At 48.8% G+C, this 25,024-nt stretch overlaps 1 protein-coding gene across 1 annotated transcript in view; it reads left to right on the top strand.

Annotated features, from left to right (window-relative positions):
* Positions 1–25,024, top strand: part of LOC149370150 (neprilysin-3-like) — a 105,581-nt gene that overhangs the window by 57,033 nt on the left and 23,524 nt on the right. The window contains exons 9-10 of the mRNA XM_089576993.1: positions 12,729–12,876; positions 14,327–14,422. Coding sequence (XP_089433119.1) covers positions 12,729–12,876; positions 14,327–14,422 — 244 coding nt within the window. The remainder of the gene's footprint in view (positions 1–12,728; positions 12,877–14,326; positions 14,423–25,024) is intronic.

Genomic DNA, 25,024 nt, shown 5'->3' with positions numbered 1-25,024 from the left:
ACCGACGGTTCGAGCCGTCGCCCGTATCGTGTGTCTTCTAGTGAGCGCAAAATTATTCTTGAACATGTAGCCGACATGCTCAAACATCACATCATACGTCCTTCAAGTTCTTGGTCTTCACCTGTTATGTTGGTCCAAAAGAAGGAAGGGTCGCGCTTTTGTGTAGACAATTGCGCCCTGCATAATATCACTCACTGCCCCCCCCCCCCCCCCCCCTTTGCCTCGGATTGACTACGCCCTAGACTGCCTACGAGGCGCTCAATTTTTCTCTAGCCTCGACCTAAGGTCAGCATACTGGCAAATACCCATGCATGAGGACGACAACAAAAAAAAAAAAGACAGCTTTCGCCACATCCGATAACTTATACGAGTTCAGCGTTATGCCATTCGGCCGGTGCAGTGCTATCGCCGCATTCGAACCCGTTATTGACACCGTTCTCCACGGCTTGAAACGGAGAACTTTTCTCTGCTATCTGGACGATATAGTCATTTTCTCGTAGACTTTTTCTGAGCACCTTGCTCGCTTCGGTGAAGTTTTAAGTGCACTTTCCGAGGCCGGCCTTCAGTTAAACCCTAAAAAATGTTGATTTGCTTCCACCTCTATCAAAGTCCTCGGCCATGTCGTCAGTGAGAAGGGTGTACAGCCTCAACCTGACAAAGTTGCTGCGGTTCTAAATTTTGCCCATATAACGCGCTTTAAATACCTGCTCAGTTTTCTGGGCCTAGCATCATACTTCCGTCACTTCATCCACAGTTTCGCCTCCATCGCGGCCCCTTTGCATCAAACTTCTTGGCCCCAGCATGCCTTTCGTTTGATCTGAAACCTGCGAAACAGCCTTTGCGACCTTCAAGCAGGCTCTCACATCCGATTCGATACTGAACCACTTCGATGACAACGCCCCAAAAATTTTAACACGGACGCCAGTGGACACGCCATTGGTGCCGTTCTGTTGCAGCGCCAGCGCTCGTCGTACCATGATTGCAGCCGAACAAAACTACACGATCACAGAACAAGAGTGCCTCGCTGTTGTCTTGGCAGTTGAGAAATTTCGCCCCTATTTGTATGGCCTCCAGTTTGCTGTCGCCATGGACCCTCATGCCCGGGGCTGGTTGTCGTCACTGAAGACCTTGTCCGGGCGCCTCGGACGCCGGATTCTCCGCCTGCAGGAATTTGACTTTACCGTCACATACAAATCTGGAAAAAACGCAAGGACGCCGATGCGCTCTCTCGCTGCCCCCTCGCCTCACCGCCGCCTACCTGCGTGACTGCCGCTTCTCCATCTCTCCAATCTGCTCCTTCAACGGCTATCTCGACCTTGACAGCCTCAGCCAATGCTTTGATGCCCGCTTCCAGGCTCGGCGACCTCGCTTTCGCGCAGCGGGTCGGCCCGTACTGTCGGACTCTCATAGTTCTTCTCAATAGCGCTACGCGGCCTCCCAGTGCCCGTCTACATCGCCAACTTCATTGTTTCAAGCTGGCCGACGTCATCCTTCTGTGGCGTATATATAGCGCCCTCGGTCACTCCCGGGTACCTGTGACATCCCGTTCTCTTCGCCATGCAGTTTTGCAGGCATTTCACGACGACCCCATGGCAGGCTACTTAGGCTTCCAGAAAACGTATCAGTGCATCAAGCACCGTTTCTTTTGACCTGGGCTATCAATCTCTGTTGACTAATACATTGCCTTTTGCATCCCTTGCCAATGCCGCAAACGCGCCACGTCTCCTCCTGCGGGCCTCCTACAGCCTCTCCTCTGTCCTTTCTCCCCCTTCGAAGTCGTTGGAATTGACCTCTATGGTCCCTTACTGTTTGCTGCATCAGGGAACCGCTAGATCGTCACCGCCGTCGACTACTTAACCAAATGCCTGAAACGGCCCCCGTTCCTTCTGATTCTGCTTCTGAGGTGGCCCATTTGTTCCCGAATGCCATACCTTGGCGCCGTGGAGCCCCTCCTGCCCTTTTAAGTGACCGCGGCAAGTCATTCTTTTCAACGTCCTTGCCGAAGTTCTTATGCTTCTAGACCTGTCCGCGAAACCACTTCCGCTTATCACCCCTAGACCAACGGGCTCACAGAACGCTTTCATCGCACACTGTCAGATATGCTGTCCAAGTATATTTAGCCCGACCGCGCCAACCGCGACACCGTGCTCTCTTTCATTACCTTTGCTTGCAATCCTGCGGTGCGAACAACAACCAGGTTTTTGCGGTTTTTTTCTTGTGTATGGCCGCCCACCTACCTTCACCCTCGAAGCATCTTTCTTCACTGCCCCCCCACAAACCTCTTCGGCCCTCTCCCACGACGATTACACGCCTGAATACTGACGCCTGCCAAGCCTCCCGGAAAAGCGCCTGACTTCAACCACTGTGCTGTGTCCTTTTCGCCTGGCGATCAAGTGTTGCTATGGGCTCCAGTGCGTACCCCCGGCTTGTGCGAAAAATTCCTCAGTTGCTTTATTGATCCGTACGCCGTTCACGAACAAACGTCCCCTGTGATATCGCGTTACCCCTCTCAATCCTGCAAATGACCGTCGTTGCCTCGGTGCAGATGTCGTCCATATTTCGCGCTTAAAGCCCGTTGCCCCTCTCGCCACACTTCGCTGTAATCCGCGCCCGCGCCGGTGGCTTTCGTCTGTGAGGGAAAAAAGTGTAAACAAAGTGCGCGACCTTCGTTTTCATCTGTACATAATCATCATCATCGAGTGACTTTCATCCCGTGTACTTACATGTATTCATCACCATCGCTCATTTTCGTCTGCGGAGGAGTGGTGGCCGCCATTATTGCGATTTAGAATAAAGCTTGGTGCGTCCTGTTCCACAATATATACATATTTTAAGAGAAGCCAACAGCCACAGAAACCAAGCAACACAGGGGATTTTATTTATATTTATTTATTTTGTGCTGTTGTTCAATAGAGAATATTACTGAATATGTTCTCGCTTAAAGATAATTGATTAGAAAAGCAGAATATATATATATATATGGCTGTTGGCTTCTGTCACATATATATTATATATATATATATAAGGAAAGAGTTGAAGTACACTTCTTAGAGAAACATTTATTTACCGACGGTTTCGGACGGTGGACCGTCCTTCATCAGGGTAAGGTTGTTTGTGAACAAAAACGATCCACTTGTTCACGGCACCGCACACAGATGGAGAGGGAAAGACGCTCTCCTTTGAGATGACGGCATCCGGGCTCTGATCACATCATATGAGAAATACAAAAGCCTGGATTCTCCCAGCAAAAGTACCCTCGCAGAACTGACTAATCTGGTTCTCAAACTCAACTCCTTCGAATTCAACAACTCTTTCTACCTACAAACGAGTGGCACCGCTATGGGCACAAAGATGGCGCCAAACTATGCCAACATATTCATGAACAGCATTGAATCGGACTTTCTTCGGTCATATCCAACAAAACCGGCTTTCTACAGACGCTTCCTGGACGATATATTCATGGTATGGACCGGCACTGAGGACCAACTCATGCAGTTTATCTCATCATTTAACAACATACATCCAAACCTCTCTTTTACGCACACCTATTCGACCAATCAAATTAACTTTTTGGACGTCTTGATTCGAATAGAACAGGGCATCTTAATCACCAGTGTCTACAGGAAGCCCACTGATAGACAACAGTACCTCCATTACAAGAGCTGCCACCCACGCCACTGCAAAACCTCTATTCCATACTCTCAGGCCATCAGATTCAAACGAGTGTGCTCACGCTCAGAAGATTTTAAGGATAATTCTAATCGTATGCGGGAGGTTTTGAATCATCAGCGCTATCCGCTCTCTATTGTCGACGATGCAATTAGAAAAGCGGAAGAGAGAAATCGTAACGAACTGTTTGGGGATCCCGCGTCAGCAGCTCCCAATGAACACCGCTCTAATCTAGTCTTAACCTTTGCTAACAACCTTCCGAATGTAAACAAAATTCTAAGAAAACATTTTAACATCATCGAACAAAGCGACCGACTCTCAAAGATTTTCCCAACGGCTCCACGGGTCACCTACCGACGACCAAAAAATTTGCAAAATTATGTGGTTCACTCTACTATAAGTAAACAAGAGCCTGTAGGTTGCGTGCCTTGCGGGAAGAATCGGTGTCAAGTTTGCAAGCACATGCAGAAAACGACGTTGGCTCAGAGCACAAACTCTAATTTCAAACACTCCATTCGAGAGAACTTGAATTGTGACAGTAGTAACGTACTCTACATGCTCGAGTGCGGCAACTGTCAAATGCAATACATTGGCCAGACCGAGAATCCCTTCCGAATTCGATTCAATAATCACCGCGCGCATGCCAAATCACTTCCTCTCCTCCCCCTGTCGAAACACGTCCGTCAAGAAAATCATGATTTCGACAAAATTAAAGTCACTCTGCTACAGAGCGGTTTCAAAAATACCCGTGAGCGGGAACAACGGGAGTCATACTTTATTTTCAAATTTAATACGGTGCAGGCCGGTATAAATGAGAACCCCGGAGCTCTCTCCGCACTTCAGAAATCAGAGGCCCAGTGAGATTCACCGCCTTCTCGACTGAATCGCCTGAGGTCATACCATTTTGAGTGTTTGCGTCTACATGCCGCCTTTCTCCTACCCCAACCTTTCTTTTCTTTCTTATGCCCAAACATTGCTGCTGAAACGACTTCTGCAGTAAACCATAAGGGGGCCTTCCACCATCCCCCCCCCCCCCCCCCCCCTTTTTTAAATGCCATTTCAAGTAGAACGAAAAGAATGATACTCAATGCATTACATTGGTTTGCGAACGAGGATTAGGAGTGTTGCTATACACTAATATGGTTGTGGATCACTGTGAATCCCGTTCGTCGGTCGTCCAGCTAGATGGCCCAATTATCTACTTGCCTGCCTTACGAGGGCGCAGGGCGCTAACAAGGGGCCGTAAGTGAATTTGGGCTACCTCGTGTTTCTCAAAAAGGTGAGGTAGATGAGGGAGGTACTTAGCAAGCCACCCTTCCCCCCCCCCCCCCTTTTTCACTTTTTTGCAAGTTCTCATGCGTCCTTTTCTTTCCTCTTTTTTTCGTTTTTTTGTCTTCTTTTGTTTTCTTTTTTTCTTCTTTTTATTTTTCCTGCTCTGCGTACGCCCCCTCTTTCTCTCGTTTCGTTGCTCTGCGCCCCACTTCGCTCCTTGGAAAGGGCACCTCGTCGGCGGCGCAGTGTCTTTGCGAGGGGGCGCGCGGCTGACGAGTGGCGGCCGGGGGCTGGCGCTGGGTCTCCGCGGGGCCCAGCCACGGGATCAGGTTTCCGTCCGGCGTCTGGCCGGTTAACTCTTCGTCTATGTGATCGCGCCGCCGCCGTAACTCACACTCAAACAGTCAGTAACAACACTTCTGTCGGGCGGTTGGCACTGTGATGCAACGGGCGCGATAATGTTTTCTTCCCGCGTGTTCGAACGTCCCGCTCCCTCCGAAGGAAGCCTCCGCCCACAATATTTCTTCTCAACGGTTTTCCTCGCAGACAGCTCACCCCTCTCCACTTCCGCTACAACCTTTTGCCTCCTTCCCTTCCCCCCACCCCCCCTTTTTTTCCCATTTCTTGAATTCGTTCTTTTCTTTTTTGTCTGCTCGCTTTGCAGCCCTCATTTTCCCCTTAATCGGCAGGAACACCCTTGTCCGCCGCTGTCTTGTTTTCGTGTTTTGTTTTGTTTCCTCAAAGGAGAGCGTCTTTCCCTCTCCATCTGTGTGCGGTGCCGTGAACAAGTGGATCGTTTTTGTTCACAAACAACCTTACCCTGATGAAGGACGGTCCACCGTCCGAAACCGTCGGTAAATAAATGTTTCTCTAAGAAGTGTACTTCAACTCTTTCCTTATGTTATCAGCAGTCTAGCAAGTTTTTTCATCGTAATATATTTCACCTTCGATGGCTGCTTCAAGAAATGTCACTTCAAGAAACTTCAATTCAAGAAACTCCACTTCAAGAAACGTCGTATGGAAGTTTCCCCATCACTTTCCAACATGTGCTGTGATAGGGGACTCCCAAACAAGGCACGTCTCGACCTACTTTGACCCATCAAGCCAACACTGCCCGGCCTTCGTTATCCAGCCCGGAGCAAGAATCGGGGATGTTCCGAACCTTCTCGACTTTGTGCCCCACAGTGTCACCTGTGTGATAATTCATATTGGGACGAACGACCTCTATTCTGAGGACATTCACACCACCATCCAAAATTATGTGGACGTTATCAACTTTATCCGGACCCAACGCCCCCAAATCGAGGCCATATTCACCACCTTGGTGCTCCCGCGTGCCCCAAACCGCCGGCGACGGTTCGGTAATTGGCGAGCGGTGCAACAATTCAACAGGCGAGCTGGGAGGTTCAATTCACAACTTGCCCAGCTCAGCGAAAAACTCGACAACGTCTTCTACTTGCACCACTCGCTGGAAGCCTTCCACCCGTCTACGGTCCTGGCCGCGGATGGGGTGCATCCGAGTTATGGCGGTGTCGCAGTGCTTGCGTGGAACATTCACAGCCTGGTACTGACAATCCAGCGGAACAGCATAGCACCGTGGCTTGACCACCTTCCCGCCTCAGGATGCACTGCAACAGCACCTCCCACCTACGCGGCAGTGGCCGAGCACCAGAACTCAGCCAACATACTGGCAAGCCACTGCTTCCCTACCCTCGAAGAGGCACGAAGAATAGAGGATGTTCGGAGGCCGGTTACGCGAGTATTCCGGCGAACGCTTCCAGCGGACAATCCAAGTATTCGGCCAGTGAATTCTCATAGAGAAGCGGAGTCAGAAGTTGCAAAAATCTCTGAGTACGTTCTTGGATCCTCCAGTCCAGCTCAGCAGAATCATCGCCCTAATTCGGATCACCATATACATATCACCAGTACCCCAAAATTCAGGACAGAAACCAATATCAGCGAAGCGAGGGAACCACCATTAAATTTCGCCCCAACCACCTCCAAGCCACCTGCCAGTGGGCACCAATTGGAACACACGGCTGCGCGAAAGCCCACCACCCGAAACAGTTGTTGCGGATCACAGGAAGCGCCGCTGGATTTTGCACCTGAGACCTGCAGTCCTACTTTGAGCATATCAGCGTCTCCTAGAGCAACTGAAGCTCAAACGGCCGAAAGACGCCAACGAACAACTGACATCGGGAGCGGCTGTGCGGAGAAACCTTCGACCCCGAAATCGAGGTATGACCTCAGGCGACGCTGCGGCTCCGCCCAGCGAGTGAGACAGGATTGACGGTGTGATCGCGCTCAGCCGCCCACTCCTCCCTCAGCTGCTGCTACACACTCTAAAAATTTTTTAAAATTAAGAAAAATAATAGACAAAAGGATCAGGCACGAGCTCCACATAAAGTCCCTTAAAATATACCTAAAAACAAATACGGTGCCCAAGGGCCTTTCCGTGTCTTTAACGCCGTCGATGAACAATCTCTCGAAAACCAATAGCCTAGCTTGGAGCCAAGTTCTGCTTAACGCATCCCTAAACCTTCTGAAAGTAACTATAGACCATTGCAAAGAGATGTTGGCATCACTGAGCCGTGAGGAGAGGCGAGCTCGTCAAAACGTGGTACTTTCGGATATGGAGAATCAAGAGCTTGAGTTCTTTCAGTCGAGCAAGACTAAGCAAATCTGGAATAACAAATGCAAAAAATTCTCGCGAGATAACATCCAGCTTGAGGAAGGAAGAGAGAGCGCCGTGGCATCGCAACAAGGAGAGGACAAATTACAACCTATATACACCCGCATGCCTGCAAGCGATCATGCAACCCCATTTAATCAAACATTGGAGGGTTCGGATGTACAGGAGAACATTATTAATCTCTCAAACGCACCCCTTAGCAAAGAGGAAAAATCGGTATTGTCACGTGGACTGAAATTCTGTCCAAATACTGGCCGATATGACGAATACAAATTACTAAAGGACCTCGACAATTTTTCTCGAAATCTGAGACTCCAGGAGTACTTTTCTGATAAGCCGAACCAAAATTGTAACTCATTCCCTCCCTCTCAGGAACAGTGGACACCGAGATCCGGTAGGGATAAACATCTGGACATGTATTTAAAAGCGATTCAACGAGACATCATTCAGGCCTTCGAGGCACACAAACCGGGACCACCGAATCTTTCCAGGGAAGAGCGTGACGCCTTGGAATCACTCAGCAAGCGAACAGACATTGTTATTAAACCCGCTGACAAAGGAGGCGGCATAGTAATTTTAGATAAAGAAAAGTATATCCAGGAGGGATACCGCCAACTCAATAACTCCAATTTCTATCGCTTGCTTTCATCAGACCCCACCACTGAGCACAGCAAAATTATAGAAAAAACCTTGAAACAACTCACCGATGAAGGTGAATTACCGCCACGAGTAAGTAAGGCGCTGACGCCATTAAATGCGTCTCCAGGGCGCTTTTACATGCTCCCAAAAATACATAAAGAGAATCATCCGGGTCGACCGATCGTTTCCGGCATTGGCACACTCACGGAACCGATCTCCAGCTACATTGATTCTCTGATCAGACATATCCCTCCTAAACACACATCTTACATTCGTGACACTACTCATTTTCTAAAAGAATTAAGTCAATTTACTGCTCCAGAAGGAGCTTTTCTGGTAACCCTGGACGTGGTATCCCTGTACACAAATATACCGCATGATGACGGCATCCGGGCTCTGATCACATCATATGAGAAATACAAAAGCCTGGATTCTCCCAGCAAAAGTACCCTCGCAGAACTGACTAATCTGGTTCTCAAACTCAACTCCTTCGAATTCAACAACTCTTTCTACCTACAAACGAGTGGCACCGCTATGGGCACAAAGATGGCGCCAAACTATGCCAACATATTCATGAACAGCATTGAATCGGACTTTCTTCGGTCATATCCAACAAAACCGGCTTTCTACAGACGCTTCCTGGACGATATATTCATGGTATGGACCGGCACTGAGGACCAACTCATCCAGTTTATCTCATCATTTAACAACATACATCCAAACCTCTCTTTTACGCACACCTATTCGACCAATCAAATTAACTTTTTGGACGTCTTGATTCGAATAGAACAGGGCATCTTAATCACCAGTGTCTACAGGAAGCCCACTGATAGACAACAGTACCTCCATTACAAGAGCTGCCACCCACGCCACTGCAAAACCTCTATTCCATACTCTCAGGCCATCAGATTCAAACGAGTGTGCTCACGCTCAGAAGATTTTAAGGATAATTCTAATCGTATGCGGGAGGTTTTGAATCATCAGCGCTATCCGCTCTCTATTGTCGACGATGCAATTAGAAAAGCGGAAGAGAGAAATCGTAACGAACTGTTTGGGGATCCCGCGTCAGCAGCTCCCAATGAACACCGCTCTAATCTAGTCTTAACCTTTGCTAACAACCTTCCGAATGTAAACAAAATTCTAAGAAAACATTTTAACATCATCGAACAAAGCGACCGACTCTCAAAGATTTTCCCAACGGCTCCACGGGTCACCTACCGACGACCAAAAAATTTGCAAAATTATGTGGTTCACTCTACTATAAGTAAACAAGAGCCTGTAGGTTGCGTGCCTTGCGGGAAGAATCGGTGTCAAGTTTGCAAGCACATGCAGAAAACGACGTTGGCTCAGAGCACAAACTCTAATTTCAAACACTCCATTCGAGAGAACTTGAATTGTGACAGTAGTAACGTACTCTACATGCTCGAGTGCGGCAACTGTCAAATGCAATACATTGGCCAGACCGAGAATCCCTTCCGAATTCGATTCAATAATCACCGCGCGCATGCCAAATCACTTCCTCTCCTCCCCCTGTCGAAACACGTCCGTCAAGAAAATCATGATTTCGACAAAATTAAAGTCACTCTGCTACAGAGCGGTTTCAAAAATACCCGTGAGCGGGAACAACGGGAGTCATACTTTATTTTCAAATTTAATACGGTGCAGGCCGGTATAAATGAGAACCCCGGAGCTCTCTCCGCACTTCAGAAATCAGAGGCCCAGTGAGATTCACCGCCTTCTCGACTGAATCGCCTGAGGTCATACCATTTTGAGTGTTTGCGTCTACATGCCGCCTTTCTCCTACCCCAACCTTTCTTTTCTTTCTTATGCCCAAACATTGCTGCTGAAACGACTTCTGCAGTAAACCATAAGGGGGCCTTCCACCATCCCCCCCCCCCCCCCCCTTTTTTAAATGCCATTTCAAGTAGAACGAAAAGAATGATACTCAATGCATTACATTGGTTTGCGAACGAGGATTAGGAGTGTTGCTATACACTAATATGGTTGTGGATCACTGTGAATCCCGTTCGTCGGTCGTCCAGCTAGATGGCCCAATTATCTACTTGCCTGCCTTACGAGGGCGCAGGGCGCTAACAAGGGGCCGTAAGTGAATTTGGGCTACCTCGTGTTTCTCAAAAAGGTGAGGTAGATGAGGGAGGTACTTAGCAAGCCACCCTTCCCCCCCCCCCCCCTTTTTCACTTTTTTGCAAGTTCTCATGCGTCCTTTTCTTTCCTCTTTTTTTCGTTTTTTTGTCTTCTTTTGTTTTCTTTTTTTCTTCTTTTTATTTTTCCTGCTCTGCGTACGCCCCCTCTTTCTCTCGTTTCGTTGCTCTGCGCCCCACTTCGCTCCTTGGAAAGGGCACCTCGTCGGCGGCGCAGTGTCTTTGCGAGGGGGCGCGCGGCTGACGAGTGGCGGCCGGGGGCTGGCGCTGGGTCTCCGCGGGGCCCAGCCACGGGATCAGGTTTCCGTCCGGCGTCTGGCCGGTTAACTCTTCGTCTATGTGATCGCGCCGCCGCCGTAACTCACACTCAAACAGTCAGTAACAACACTTCTGTCGGGCGGTTGGCACTGTGATGCAACGGGCGCGATAATGTTTTCTTCCCGCGTGTTCGAACGTCCCGCTCCCTCCGAAGGAAGCCTCCGCCCACAATATTTCTTCTCAACGGTTTTCCTCGCAGACAGCTCACCCCTCTCCACTTCCGCTACAACCTTTTGCCTCCTTCCCTTCCCCCCACCCCCCCTTTTTTTCCCATTTCTTGAATTCGTTCTTTTCTTTTTTGTCTGCTCGCTTTGCAGCCCTCATTTTCCCCTTAATCGGCAGGAACACCCTTGTCCGCCGCTGTCTTGTTTTCGTGTTTTGTTTTGTTTCCTCAAAGGAGAGCGTCTTTCCCTCTCCATCTGTGTGCGGTGCCGTGAACAAGTGGATCGTTTTTGTTCACAAACAACCTTACCCTGATGAAGGACGGTCCACCGTCCGAAACCGTCGGTAAATAAATGTTTCTCTAAGAAGTGTACTTCAACTCTTTCCTTATGTTATCAGCAGTCTAGCAAGTTTTTTCATCGTAATATATATATATATATATATATATATATATATATTATTTGCCACGCTGAGAAGGCTGAACAATTTTTTCTCTTCACTGTATCCCAACTTTTCACCGCGAACGTAACCGTCTCCATTCATTCCGAATATTTCTACAGACCTGGATGCTTAGCGTATACTGTGCGAAAAAATTCTGCATCAGAGGCTCTCAGCATGCTTTACAGTGGCTTAGTGCCCGCGGTACTTACCGCAGAGCAGTATTTAACTACCAAGTCATTTATATGTAAGTGCAGCACACGCATCCTAGAGGCTAATAATCTATTCGACTATCATGTCGCACATGATGACAGGGGTCCGGAGCTGCCCATTAGCAGCTTGCAAAACCCTCTCCTACATGTTGGTTACTATAGCACAGGCGGTCGAAAAGCACCGTTTTTTACAATGAGAAAAAAGAGGGGAAAAGAGAAAAGGCTACAAAAGTGAGCATACAATAGCATTTCAAGATGAAACTTACACCATGACAAGAAACTACAAAAAGCCTACAGCACAGCTAGTCACTGACAACTTTTGGATCAAAGGAGGGCTACCAAAATAGAAAGTGCGAAACCAGTGGCACTCATTGAAAAATTATGCGCTTAAAGAAAAAAACGATAAAAAAAGCACGCGATGATTCCAAGAAAATTATATGGGCGAAAAACCAGTTCCTCTAAACTTTTGTTTTAGGCATCCTCAAGGTTAATATTTTGTTCTTGAGGTCGATTAAATATTCGTGGCAGCCTATTTTCTTTGTTGTGTGGACCATACGTAGTTTGATTGGTTTTTATTTCCCACTGAGTTCGTTTTTTTAATTTGGAAACTAAAAAAGAGAAGACGTGCAAATACACAATTTCTGTTAAGGGCTCGACACAGATGATGAGGAAGCATTTTTGGTATGGCAATTATTCAATATACGGCGGTTTGGTAAGACCGTAGGATGTATTCAAGAAGACGCAGAACTTTTTTTTTTGTGTGTGTGTGTGACACGCATCGTGTGTAAGTTTGCTTGAGTTGTAGGACCCCAGACTAAGCCATAGTATACTATAAGACGAGAATTCTGGCTCCTGCGAGGTAGTTTTAGAACTTGAACGGATATTAATCCAGGCCTTGGGCGGCAAGGATATCAATGGTTCGAAATAAGAAATGGATATCACGAGCCCGGTGTTCAATAGGTCTTAGATATTTTATAGCTTCCACATGGACCGCTGTTTTCAACAGCACACTCCGTTTCAAAGAAAGAAGCGGTTCGTCATAATAAAAAAGATGGGGGACCTTATTCAATGAATCCTTTGAACGTCGTGGTAAGTGTTTGTCATACTTTCAAACAGTAAGCAACATTATACAGTAGAATTTTTTTCTTGTCTGTACTTTTACAGTTCAAGATATACCATGAAGACGGAACTTGGTACTTTTCTTCCGAAGCCTCTGAGCTGAACGATTACGTTGGCTACCTCCGCGCCTATGGGATGGACGATGAAAGTTCTAATAGAGTTGGTGAAAATCTTCGCATCTACGAAGAGGAAGGTATGCGACAAAGCGGCGTAGTAACGTACCAGAGAGGGGGACAGATAATCTTTGTAAGGTTTATAAATGTGGCACGGTCAGGTGGGTGGACTCCTTTGTTCAGGACTCCGGTGGCTTGCGCTGATATCCAGACTCGTCGGATGGTCTGACGTTCACCGTTTGGACCATTGCTAAGCAGGGCTGCCCGCATTGTGCGTATGATGTCTGTGATGTTGTTAGACGGGTTGATTTTCTCACGCAACTCCATGAAATGTGGAATACCTTGGGCTTACCGCCACACCACTGACAGGTGAAGTGATGTCTAGGAGGGGGAGGAGGGTGTACAAGTACAGGCTACGGAAGATATTTTTCTTTATTCGTGTCCAGAATGTGGCTTCCTCTTGTGAGCCGCAGCACTTATGATAAAATCGCTAGTCGCGACGTGGCACACCAGCCACGGTATCAGTGGCGTAGAAGGAGGGCCGTGTATGCATGTAGCCACCGTCCTGTGAACGCTTCAGGTATGCGGGAGTCGAGAACCACGGACGAACAGCGCGTCAAAAATGAGCGAATGATCTCTAGATGAGCAAATGACCTCATTTTCGGTTTTCCTCCCTCATCGTCAACAATAAATATTTGGCCGTCCCTCACCCTTAACCCTCGTATTGCAGAACCCTCTGGCCCTTCATCGCCCTCCCCATCACCTCACTGACACTCCCTCATCCTCACAATCAGCTTAACACTCACCTTGTTCTTCCTTATTGCCGATAAACAGTTCACTGCATCCGCTTTTGGCAGTGCGAAGCCGCGTGGATGCTTTGAGCTTAGCACTCCGAAGTTCTCAGTATCATGTATTACCAGATCACTGGAAACAACCGAGTAAGTCTGGTGCTTCCGCCGGCAGTGGCTAAAATGATCTGTTCCGGAAAATTCGGGGCTGCGAAAAGCACAGAAAAATTTTCAAGACGCCCCCAGTAGCCAACCAGAGGCTCGTCGCAGAATAAATTTAGCCGGAAATTTGCCTGGGATGCCAATAGAAGTCACACTGCTGTAATTATTCGGCCACTGATGCGGTCATAAGTTAGGAGGCGGAGGCGGGAAAAACTACTTTTCGCCACACGCGAAACAGGTTGATTCAGGCCGCTGACCTGTGATAGTAGTCACAACTGATCAGCTGCTGACCGAAGGCGCAGAGCGCGCACAATATTAAATAGTCTTTTTCATATTTTTTTGCGCATCGACTACAAGACGGAAGCTGTAATTGTAGGGCTGAAAACAAGAAAGAAACCCATGAATAAGCGACGCGAGTCTGTCTTTGCTTTACATCATAACATATTGCGCAGAGGGAACTGAGTCACCACGGTAAATGTATACCTAAGGCTTACTAAGTATAGTTAAAAATTGTAACCTTGCCTTCGTTGCACAGAGCTAGCGTACTGCTATAACAAAGTTACTGGCTCGTTCTGTGCAGTGCGAAACGTTTTCAAGCCCAGAGAACATGTAACGCAAGAAGGATTACTGGCGATTCAGCGCTTCGGGCAGTACATGAAAGCACTGGCTTCTCCAGGTAAGTTATGCAGCAGAGCTCAATCCGGGCTTATACTTTGCAGAAACCAGTAGAGTAGCATAGCGGGTGTTTTAGGAACCGTTCTAAATATTCCTGAAAAATAGGCTGTAAAAATAGGAAGCAAATTTGTTGAGGTGAGGAATAAACTGTCAACCGTGGCAGACGTCCGTCATCCTTAAAGCCATGTTAATTGACTCGTGTTTACTTCCCTTAAACTGCCTTATTCAGGAGTATTACATAAGCGATGAGGCTACAGATACGATAAGACATGGTTTATTCTAAAATAATTTTTGTTACTTCTTACGAAGAGTTTTGAATGGCGGATGCTGGTTGCGACTTTGTGAAGAGCGTTCCAGTCAGATGCTGAACGGGAGTAAAAGTGGGTGTAGAATGTACGCGTGTGGGGGCGCTGGCGGGTTCACGAAGCGGCTGACCGGTGCACTGCATTTTGTGGGTGCTGGGTGGAAATGTAACGTGAACAAAACACGTAAAAAGAGAGAACCTAACAATGTGGCGCGTTGGAAAATAAGTCACAATTTGATTTGCGCTTTCAAAGATGATGAAGTGACTTCGCTTGAAAAACTGTGAAAGCCACTTACGTTCACCTTAATAGTGTTACGCAACAAGGTTAAACAGTAACATTAATTAGAGTCACGAATTACCGAGGCTAACTATAGTTGCGCTTCGCTGTACTATAAACTACAGCCTGTACCAGTGCAAGGATTCCGCTAATCCTCAGTAAATTAACATTCCTTGCTGGCGTAGCCGATTCGCGGCCCAAGAAACTGGTACAGTTTCAACACCTGACGAACCAGATTTTATTTTAAAAGAAGTTGAGATGGGTCTGACGTCACGACCCTTTCCGCCGATGAGGATTTTGAAGGCACTGCGCCGTGCGTGCTTGCCGCGGAACGAGACGCCTAACGTTATCGCGCAACAGAGCAGCGCGATATTGAAATCTTCGAGGTTAGCCTTCAGGCTGTCTTGTCGAGGATTCGAGGTGGTCCATATTCGAGTGGGAGAAATGCTAGCATTTCTCACCTGATTGAACGACTCTGGGAATTGGTGCGCTACAGGACAGATCATTTGACAGTGTTGTGCGTGGGTGCTTAAATGAGTGCAGAGATATTAAAGGCGATAGAGTTAAGGGTTCCGTGTCGCAGAAAAGCCGGTCTGGTCGTCGGCGGCGTTGGCCGTGAGAGAAAAATCCCTGAAGCATTAATAAATAAAAGCGAGCAGGAAATTGGACGAGTTCGGTAATCGAACGAGGGCCTCCGGAGTGCGAGACGAGCATGCTAATCACTCCGCCACGCCAGCCAGATAGTTCGGAATGATCAAAGACATGCACCGGGGCGTATATTAGTAATTATGAGCATGGAAATTATAGAAGTCGCAATTAATTGAGTACCGATGTACGTTTCCGCTACTTTTCCTCTTCGCTTGGCGCGCACGTAGCGCCATAAGGCGGCGCCTAATAAAAGCACTCCCTCCTCCTCCTCGCAAGGTCCGCCACTGCTCCAACAGATAGCGCGCGACGGCAGCGCCTCCGCGCTTCCCGCTCGTCTTGTTCGGCCGCAGTGGGGCCTTTGGTTTAGGTGAGAAGTGAGAAAGAAAAGGAATGAGAAGAGGAAAAAGTAGAAGAATGCGCTATCGCGTCCACTCTTAAGGCTAAGATAAGCGTCCTCCTAATTTTATTGTTACAGCATATATGTTTAAAACAAAAGTAAATGATATTGCATGGCACGCTGGCTTGTTAATTGTCGCGATTCTTGAATGGGAAGGTTTTATTGCATGATTTGTAGAGAGGAACGTATTTTCCCACCTTCCGGCCGTGAGGCAAAAAACCTGCAGACAATGTCCGCGAAAATACGAGGCATTACAAATGTTGCTGATGATATTCTTGAAAAGTTCCGGATTACTTTCGACAACGCTGGCTGATAAGAAGAGCGTAACATTTTAAATCTGCAAAACAATACCATCAGAAAATTGTGGCTGGTATGCTATTAGATATGTTTGTGTGAAGAGTCAGAAATGGTGCCCCGGTTTCCTTAAAAAAAAAACCGATGAAAATGAGGAATTGAACTTGGTAGCAGCATAAGCATATGAGATTAAGTCATCAGATTCGTGAGTACAATAATTCGGAGCTGTTGCGGATCTATTATTTTTCAGGGCTGTGATGTTGCATGTTAGGCAAATCGTGGTGGAAGAAAGAGCGCTTTGTATCACAGATGGCTGCGAGATAAGTTTTTTCATCAGCACAGCATCTACTTCATGCTGTTGTGTCGACACTTGGATATGCGGAAAATACTTTTTCAATTTAATATGTGTTGTATAGACATGGTGAATCATATTTTGTGACAGTTTCTATCAAAGGTGGTTTGTGGGATGAAGTGGTTTTTTAGTTAGGGTTTCTCATCTTTCAAGATGAACCAAACAAATACCTTCAACAGATAATTTATCTGTTATGAAATGATGTTTCAAACATTGAACTGAAAGATTTTAGTTCGTGGTTTGTGGCTTCATAGTGCCCCTTATAAGAAAGAATGATAGTTTTTATGTAAGTCACGCGTAATGTTGGAGTAAAGGAAAATGTGCCATGTATCCTTGTGGCCAACAGAATCTTACAGGCAAGCAATAGACGTCAGGCTTTCAAGATTGTTTTGTTGGTTGGTTGGTTTATGGGGTTTAACGTCCCAAAGCGACTAAGGCTATGAGAGACGCCGTAGTGGAGGGCTCCGGAAATTTCGACCACCTGGGGTTCTTTAACGTGCACTGACATCGCACAGTACACGGGCCTCGAATTTCTCCTCCAAAGAAATTCAACCGCCGCGGCCGGGATCGAACCCGCGTCTTTCGGGACAGCAGCCGAGCACCATAGCCACTGAGCCACCGCGGCGGCTCAAGATTGTTTTGTAAGCTTGCACTGAGACCCTCCTCACCGATTCGCCACTGTCTGCCTGGCGACGCGACGTGGGTTGCTCGGGAAGAGGAACCTGGGTCGCGCAAGCCCCGCCGGTGGTAGCACCTCTCGTCGCAAGACAGTGGCGTATCGCTTTACCTCTGCGCTACTGAGCCACGAGCGGTATGAAGACTTCGAGCAATCTATGATTCTAAATTAGAGAACGAAAATTTCCTTATATATGGGCATTGACCCTGTAATGCTGTCGTGTCAAGGCGGAGCTTAAAGGGAAGCAGAAATGGTTAGCTCGGGGCTTTCTATCGCGATACCTATGCTTGTCCTGATAGCGACAAAACAACAGCCCCTTTCTTTTTAGCAGCGTGACACTCTTCAGCCGCGCCCTGCGCGGTCGCAGACCGACAGTAGCTTTAGAAAACCGAAGGTCTTAAGTGCGCGTTGACCCCTGCGAGCTTTTTAAAAACCAGCCACCGCCAACTTAATATACTGCTACCACAGCGTGCAGTAGTTCCTGAAGATGGCAATGACATAGCGGGACCATCTGCCATAGGCCGATAGCAAACAATACGCGGCAAAGGAAAAACGAGGGTACCATCGGGATCTATCAAACTATAAACTCCAAAGAGCGCATGTAACAAGAAGGCAGCTTTCTACAGTTCTTTTAAGTCAGCAAGAAACGCGTTTGCCTCATGAAAACGATTACGCTGAAAAGATAAAGGCGCAAAGCTTTCATTAGTAATGGCTGTTTGCTCATTCTTCAAAGCTACCGGCACGGGGCTTTATCGCTTTGTCTTCGATGCAAGACGCGACCAGGTTATCTGGATTGATCGCACCCAGGCGGAGCGGATTCTACTTTGTTCCAGACTGTTGTGCTTACTTTGCCCGCCGTTTCTCGAAAGTTCATTTTAAGCTTCAAATTGAGCACGGCCGAGACCGGCGGGCATTCTGTTCGACGGCCACCGAGCACGCTTGTTGCTACGCTGCGGATGAGTCGCTCAGTTCTTTCTGGGCGCAGGCTGCCGAGTAAAGTTTTTTAGGAGCCCTTTCCGCTCATCTGACTGCCATCAACACTACGTGACATATGGTGGATGTGCTGACCTGCAGCACTTTTATGCCCTCTCCCCTTCCCCCTCTCCCCTGGTTCCACGATGGACCTTGGTGCACAGTCACCTTGCGTTCTGATATGGGCAACCAAACGAAGATCTCGAAGACTGGCTGGATGTGCTTGACCGTGTGGCCGCGATGAATGCCTGGGACGACAACGCCAAGCTTCGAAATGTTTACTTTGCATCTGACGGGCCAGCCAGAACATGCTTTGAAAACCACGAGTTTCTTGGAGACCCTGAAGGAACAGCTACTGGTAACGTTCGGCAGCGTCGTCCGGAAAGAAAGAAGGGAGGTCTCTGCTGTATTTGCGAATTCAAAACCCAAATGAAACTGTGACTGCGTATGTCGAAGGAATGAAAACCTTTTTCGACGCGTAAATCCCAGCATGAGCGAAGAGAAGAAGGTGAGATTTTCTGGTTTCTCGTTTATGGGGTTTAATGTCCCAAAGCGACTCAGGCTATGAGAGACGCCGTAGTGGAGGACTCCGGAAATTTCGACCACCTGGGGTTCTTTAGCCTGCACTGACATCGCACAGTACACGGGCCTCTAGAATTTCTCCTCGAAAGATATTCAACCGCCGCGGCCGAGATCGAACCAGCGTCTGCCCCGCCGCGTTGGCTCAGCGGTTACGGCGCTCGGCTGCTGACCCGAAAGGTACGGGTTCGATCCCGGCCGCGGCGGCTGAATTTCGATGAAGGCGAAATTCTAGAGGCCCATGGGCTGTGCGATGTCAGCGCACGTTAAAGAATCCCAGGTGGTCGAAATTTCCAGAGCCCTTCACTACGGCGTCCCTCATAGCCTGAGTTGCTTCGGGACGTTAAACCCCAATAAACCAAACCGAACCCGCGTGTTTCTGGTCAGCAGCCGAGCACCATAACCACTGAGCCACCGCGGCGGCTTGGATTTTCTGAAGCACCAGATTTTCTAAGCCCGTTTTTGGCGATTTGGTCCGCAGAACACCGAATACCTTTGTGGAATTCACCGCGGATGTGGCCATCATAAAGAGGACCCTAGAAGCAGGAAGTCGCCAGTATGACAGGCAGCAGCCGCCTCGATACCGTGCCAATTACCAGGGCAAATTTGCGGGAAGTCATCCGCGAGGTTGTCCACGAGGAGTTTCGCCGACTTCTACCCTCATCACCGCACGTCGCATCTCTAACTGACGTCGTTCGTGAGGAAGCCTGCGAGGCTTTCAGCGTTCCTCATGCAAGAGCCTCAACCATACAGCCCCACGCTAGGACTTACGCCTCCGCGGTACGTTGCCAAAGACGTCCAGCCAGCCTGGGCCACGAGCCGTACGTTCCGCCCAGATCCCACAGTGGCCCTCCCGCTCATGTTTCAGCAAGTGAAGGCAAGGAAAGCAGACCTCTTGAGGACCCCTAACAAGGGTCGTCCACTCTTATTCTATTGCAGTGAGCCCAGCCACATCCACCGATACTGCACGTATAGCTGAATGGGGTTCCACGGCTTTTCCTTAGACGCTGCACGACAGTGCCTCTGCCAACGACTCCGGGAGATTGACAATTACCTCATTCGACGTGAATGCGCGTTGAACCGTCAGTCCCGGTCACCATCACCATTACCCGCGCACTTCACTTCCCTAAGCCGTCGCTCCGCATGGGCCTTTCGAAGGTCTCCCAGCTAGCGTAGGGGATACTAAAGACAGCAACCTTTGGAAGTGAAGTTGCTTACGAGCGAAACACCAAAGATCCTCCACCGACCACGCAGCATCAAGACTCCAACGTTGCATACAACTTTGTCTACGACGCGACCCGACTTCGGTTTGACGCCTCCGTCTAGCGAAATCACAACCACCTATCCCGGCCTGGATCACAGCAGCGGAAAAAGCTGAAACCCGACTCAAATACCAACTTGCAATGCGAAGGCACGAACCACCAACCTTGAAATGGCTTTCGACGGTCGCGCGGTAACTGCGTTAGTGGACACAGGCGTATAATAGTCTGCCATAAATGGACCATTTGAGCGCAGCTCAAGAAAGTGACGACCACATGGGAGAGAGAGAGAGAAAAACTTTATCATGGCAAGTGTGTTTAGACCCCCCTTGGGTCCCTGGACCACCGCACGGTCCCACTCTACGTCGTAACGTTCATGCGGTGTTTGTCCATGACGTCGGCACCCCGAAGCACCGCAGCAAGCTGCGATGGCGGGTCCGGAGACGAGAGCACGACCTCCCAGTCCTCCCAACTTGATAACGCGGGCTGTCCCTGCGGGGGAGGATCAGCAGGGCAGCCGAAAAGGATGTGGGAGAGTGTGGCGTGAGGGTCGCCGCACAGGGTGCATGCAGGGGAGGTGCCACAGTAGAGAGATAGGAGCTGAGGGGATGAGAGAGAGCGGGTCTGGAGGCGTCTCCAGAGGATTTGTTGGGAATGGGTAAGGGAGGGGTGTGGAGGAGGGTAAGTCCGACGGTCCAAGCGGGGCATTTGCGTGAGCTCTGCAAAGGTGTGCGCCCGCTCTCTCGAGAAACCTGGACCGAGGCCGTCCTGAGCCCGGCAAATCAAACCTCGGGCCAATTTATCGGCAGCCTCGTTTCCTGGATTCCCAGAGTGAGCCGGCACCCACTGGAGCTCTACCCTGCGTGGTAAGTTTTTGGAGGGGGTGTTCAACAACTTCCAAGCAGGGGCGTGAATCCTGCCTCTCGCGAAGTTGAACAGAGCCGTTTTGGAGTCGCTAAAGATGTAGTTTGCATTGGAATGTACAAGGGCTAGGGCGATGGCGGTTTCCTCTGCCTCCTCAGACGTACAGCCCGAGGGAAGGCGGTGTGTGAGGGGCTGTGCTAGGACTGGATTGTAACCAACTGCTACAGCTTCATGAGTTGTGCACGCGGCGTCTACCCAAATGGCGTCCTGGGCTTGTCCGTAATACTTGTGTAGGGCCTTAGCGCGAGCCATGCGGCGAGGGATGTGGTACTGGGGATGAATGTTCCGGGGAAGGGGTTTCACAACGAGGGGGGTATGAATGTGTCGAGGAATGGCTATAAGGGATGTCTGATTAGCGGGAATGTTGATGCGAAGGGAAGCGAGGATATGCCTGCCAGTTGCGCTCGCGGCAAGTCTTAGATACTGTGTCTGAAGGTGCGCGTCTACTAGTTCCTGAATGGTGTTATGCATGCCTAATTCAAGGAGCTTGGCTGTGCTAGTGCTGCGGGGTAGGTTTAAGGCTGCCTTGGTTGCTAGACGAATCATGGCGTTCACTCGCTCTGTTTCTATGCGGTTCAGCTTAAGATATGGGGTGGCGTATAAAATGCGGCTAAGTGTAAAAGCATGCACTACTTTCATGCTATCCGCTTCGTCTAAACCTTTGTGCAGGGAGGATACGCGGCGTAGAAGTTGCAACACGGATTGCGTGGAGGCCTTGAGTGTTTTAAGGGTATGATCATTGCGTCCGGAATCCTGCAAGTAAAGGCCAAGGATACGGAGGGTGGGGGTGACGGGGATAGGGGTTCCTTGTAAAGTGATTTGAATGGGCGAATTAGCTGCAGATTTCGGTCTTATGAGGAGAAGCGCGGATTTAGAGGGGGAGCATTCGAGCCCAATAGATGACGCATGAGCGGAGATGGTGTCAGCTGCTAATTGAAGAGTTTCCTCAATTTCTCCATCAGATCCGTGAGTGGTCCATGCCGTAATATCATCAGCGTACAAGGTATGCCTTAGGTGTGGGATGAGAGCGAGTTTATGAGCTAGGGGGATGAGAGCAATATTAAATAGAAGGGGGGAGAGGACCGCGCCTTGGGGTGTTCCAAGCTCGCCGAGTGTATAAGGTGGTGTGCTCAGCTCAGCTATGTGCAGGGAGGCAGTGCGGCCCGAGAGAAAGGCGCGAACGTAGTTGTAGGTATTTGAGCCTACCTGTAGTGCCTGTAGTTCTCGCAAAATGGCATCGTGTCGAATCCTGTCAAATGCCTTTGTGAGGTCAACCGCCAGAATAGCTTTAGTGAGGTGGGGGATCGTGTCATCAAGCACGTCATGTGTAATTTGTAGTAGGGCATCCTGTGCTGATAGATGCGCACGAAAGCCCACCATGCTGTGCGGAAAAAGGTGGTTGTCTTCCATGTACGTGGTTAGTCGGGCAAGAATTATGTGTTCGAATGCCTTGCCGAGACAAGATGTCAGAGAAATTGGTCGGATATTCTCTATGTTGATGGGTTTGTGGGGTTTAGGAATAAATATGATTTTTCCATGCTTCCAGGTGGCAGGGAGTGTACCTGACTTCCAGCACTCGTTAAAGTGGGTGACTAGATGAGATATGGAGGCATGGATGATCCACAAATCCGCACCGCTGTAGGCCATCTAGTTTCGCCGTCTGGACAATGCACGGCACGCGTGACGGTCAGTGGACACACCTACCCTGTGACCTTCATAGTATCGAAGCAATGTTCTGAACGCGTCCTACAACAAGAGTATCGGAAGGGCTCCGTTCGAGGTGCTGTACGGCTACAACCCGAAATTTGACGATGGAGCGTTGCGCGAGATTTCAGAGACAGAAGATAATGTCACCTGGACAGATCCAGAACAACTTCAAGCTGACGTGCGTTCAAGAATACTGGACTCTCAGGCAAAGTACAAGACAAGGTTCGACATGCGTCACTGCAGCGGGGACGCGCGCAGGGTTGGCGACGTAGTCGTCATGCGGTGTGTTCCCGAGCACACCGGCGAACCGACAAAGACGCAGCCTCTTTTTAAAGGCCACTTGTCGTGACCGTAGTCAAACCAAACGGCACCTATGGAGTCACGGCACTGAAGGGGAGACGAGGCAGGTACTACGCAACGACGGCTCACATAAGTTCGCTGAAAACGTGGTCCACCTCGTGCGATGACACTGAAGACTTTAAGGAGCCTTCGGACGAAAGCGAGGGCGCTTCGGATGCCAGAATAGCCGAATGTTAGCGAACTTCCCGATAGGCGGCGAACGCGGGAAGCGGAAAAAGCGTGGTCGTCCGACAACCCTGGGCGACGGGGCGACCAGCAACCCTGGGGAGGAAGACGAAGAACCAGACACAAGATGGACGCTGAACCGTACGCACCTATGTAATCACTCTTAGCTTAACCTTGTTAATAAACAGTTGTTCGAAAAAGTAAAAAGGCATCCTGCCGTTAATTCGTGCCCCAACACGAGAAAAGCCTACAATCACAAGTGGGATTTACCGCCTCCGAAAGCCTGGAGCAACGGGAAAGAGGAAACCGAAGCGACACCGACTACGCGAAGACAGCAGAGAAAAGCCCGACACGAGAAAAGCCTATTATCGGATCATTTGTCTCCTGGGATAGCTTGCCGGTATCTTGTCGAACAATCCTACCAACTTCTGCGCACTCCGAAATGCTAGCTGTGAGGTTATCGTGCATTGCTTGAACATTAGAATCGCCTTCCTCAGTGAAGTGATATTCTAAATTCCTCTAGTTTCCCTCTTATCACTAACCCATTATTGGACTTCCGCTTCACTACTTTCTTCCTTTCCCTCTTCAAGTCTAGGCTAATTCAAGACTTCCCTATTCTGTGGTCACTACAACGCACCTTTCCAAAGACCTCTAGCTCCTGCGCGATGCCAGGGTGAGCGCATAGTATAAAGTCTATTTGATTTCATATTTAGTCTGATCATTGAGGCTCTTTCACGGGCACTTGCTGCTTTCTCGTTTGCTGAAGGAAGTATTCATGATCCGTAAATTATTTCTCTCTGCTAACTCTAATAATAACTTCAAATGCTATTTCTAGAGCCATTGCCATAGTCGCCTACCGCCTGGTCTCCGGCCTACTCCTTGCCCGCCTTCGCATTGAAGTCGCCCATGAGTGTAGTGTACTGTTTGTTTTTCGCTGCCCTTTTCACGTCTTCATAGAAGCTTTCATCAGTCTGGTGATTATGGCTGGATGCAGGCGTGTAGACCTGCACCACCTTCAGCTTGTACCTCTGATTAAGCTAATTACGATAGCTGTCACCTTCTCGTTAATACTATAAAACTCCTCTGTGTTGCCATCTATATCCTGATGGATGGACAGTACGTGCCCGCCCTTTGGTACTGTATACGCCTCATACAACCTTGGTCATTTGCTCCGCAGCCACAGTGGACTAAGGGCCGCGGGTTATTTGGCTTGTTCATAGAATGCTGTGGCCAAGTACTTCATCAGGGTGGCCAAATCCTGCTCTTGCGAGGGAGTGCGTTGTCGGTTCTGGTCACCGAGATCACGCCGCCGCACAGGCCTGGTTGCACGATTTCAGCGACAGGCGAGTTTTGTTTTGATATCCAGTAAATACTTGCCCGGAAAATGAAAGTTCTGTCAAGTTTTCTGTGGTGTCTCTTTGTTTGCTTCCCAGCGATCTGAATAAACTCGATGGCCAAATGAAGTAGCGCAAAATAACTCGCGTTCACCAATCAGTACTCAGAATCTGAACCGAAGTTTTCAGGATCATGGACCAAGAAAGCTTGTTCAGGATCTCCGACAGGAATCCAGTATTGGTTGAGTTACACGACCAAACTCTCGTGCTGGCGAGTTCGTAACTGAAAGTAAAAACGAACCACTTTTTCTTCAGTGGGGAGAAAACAATAAAAATCAGTCAAACTAATATGAAA

Source organism: Amblyomma mixtum, chromosome 1 (genome assembly GCF_055824585.1).
Source record: "Amblyomma mixtum isolate Tamu chromosome 1, ASM5582458v1, whole genome shotgun sequence".
NCBI lineage: Eukaryota > Metazoa > Arthropoda > Arachnida > Ixodida > Ixodidae > Amblyomma > Amblyomma mixtum.
Note: the sequence above shows the minus strand (reverse complement) of the source record. Positions and strands in the feature narration are given on the sequence as shown.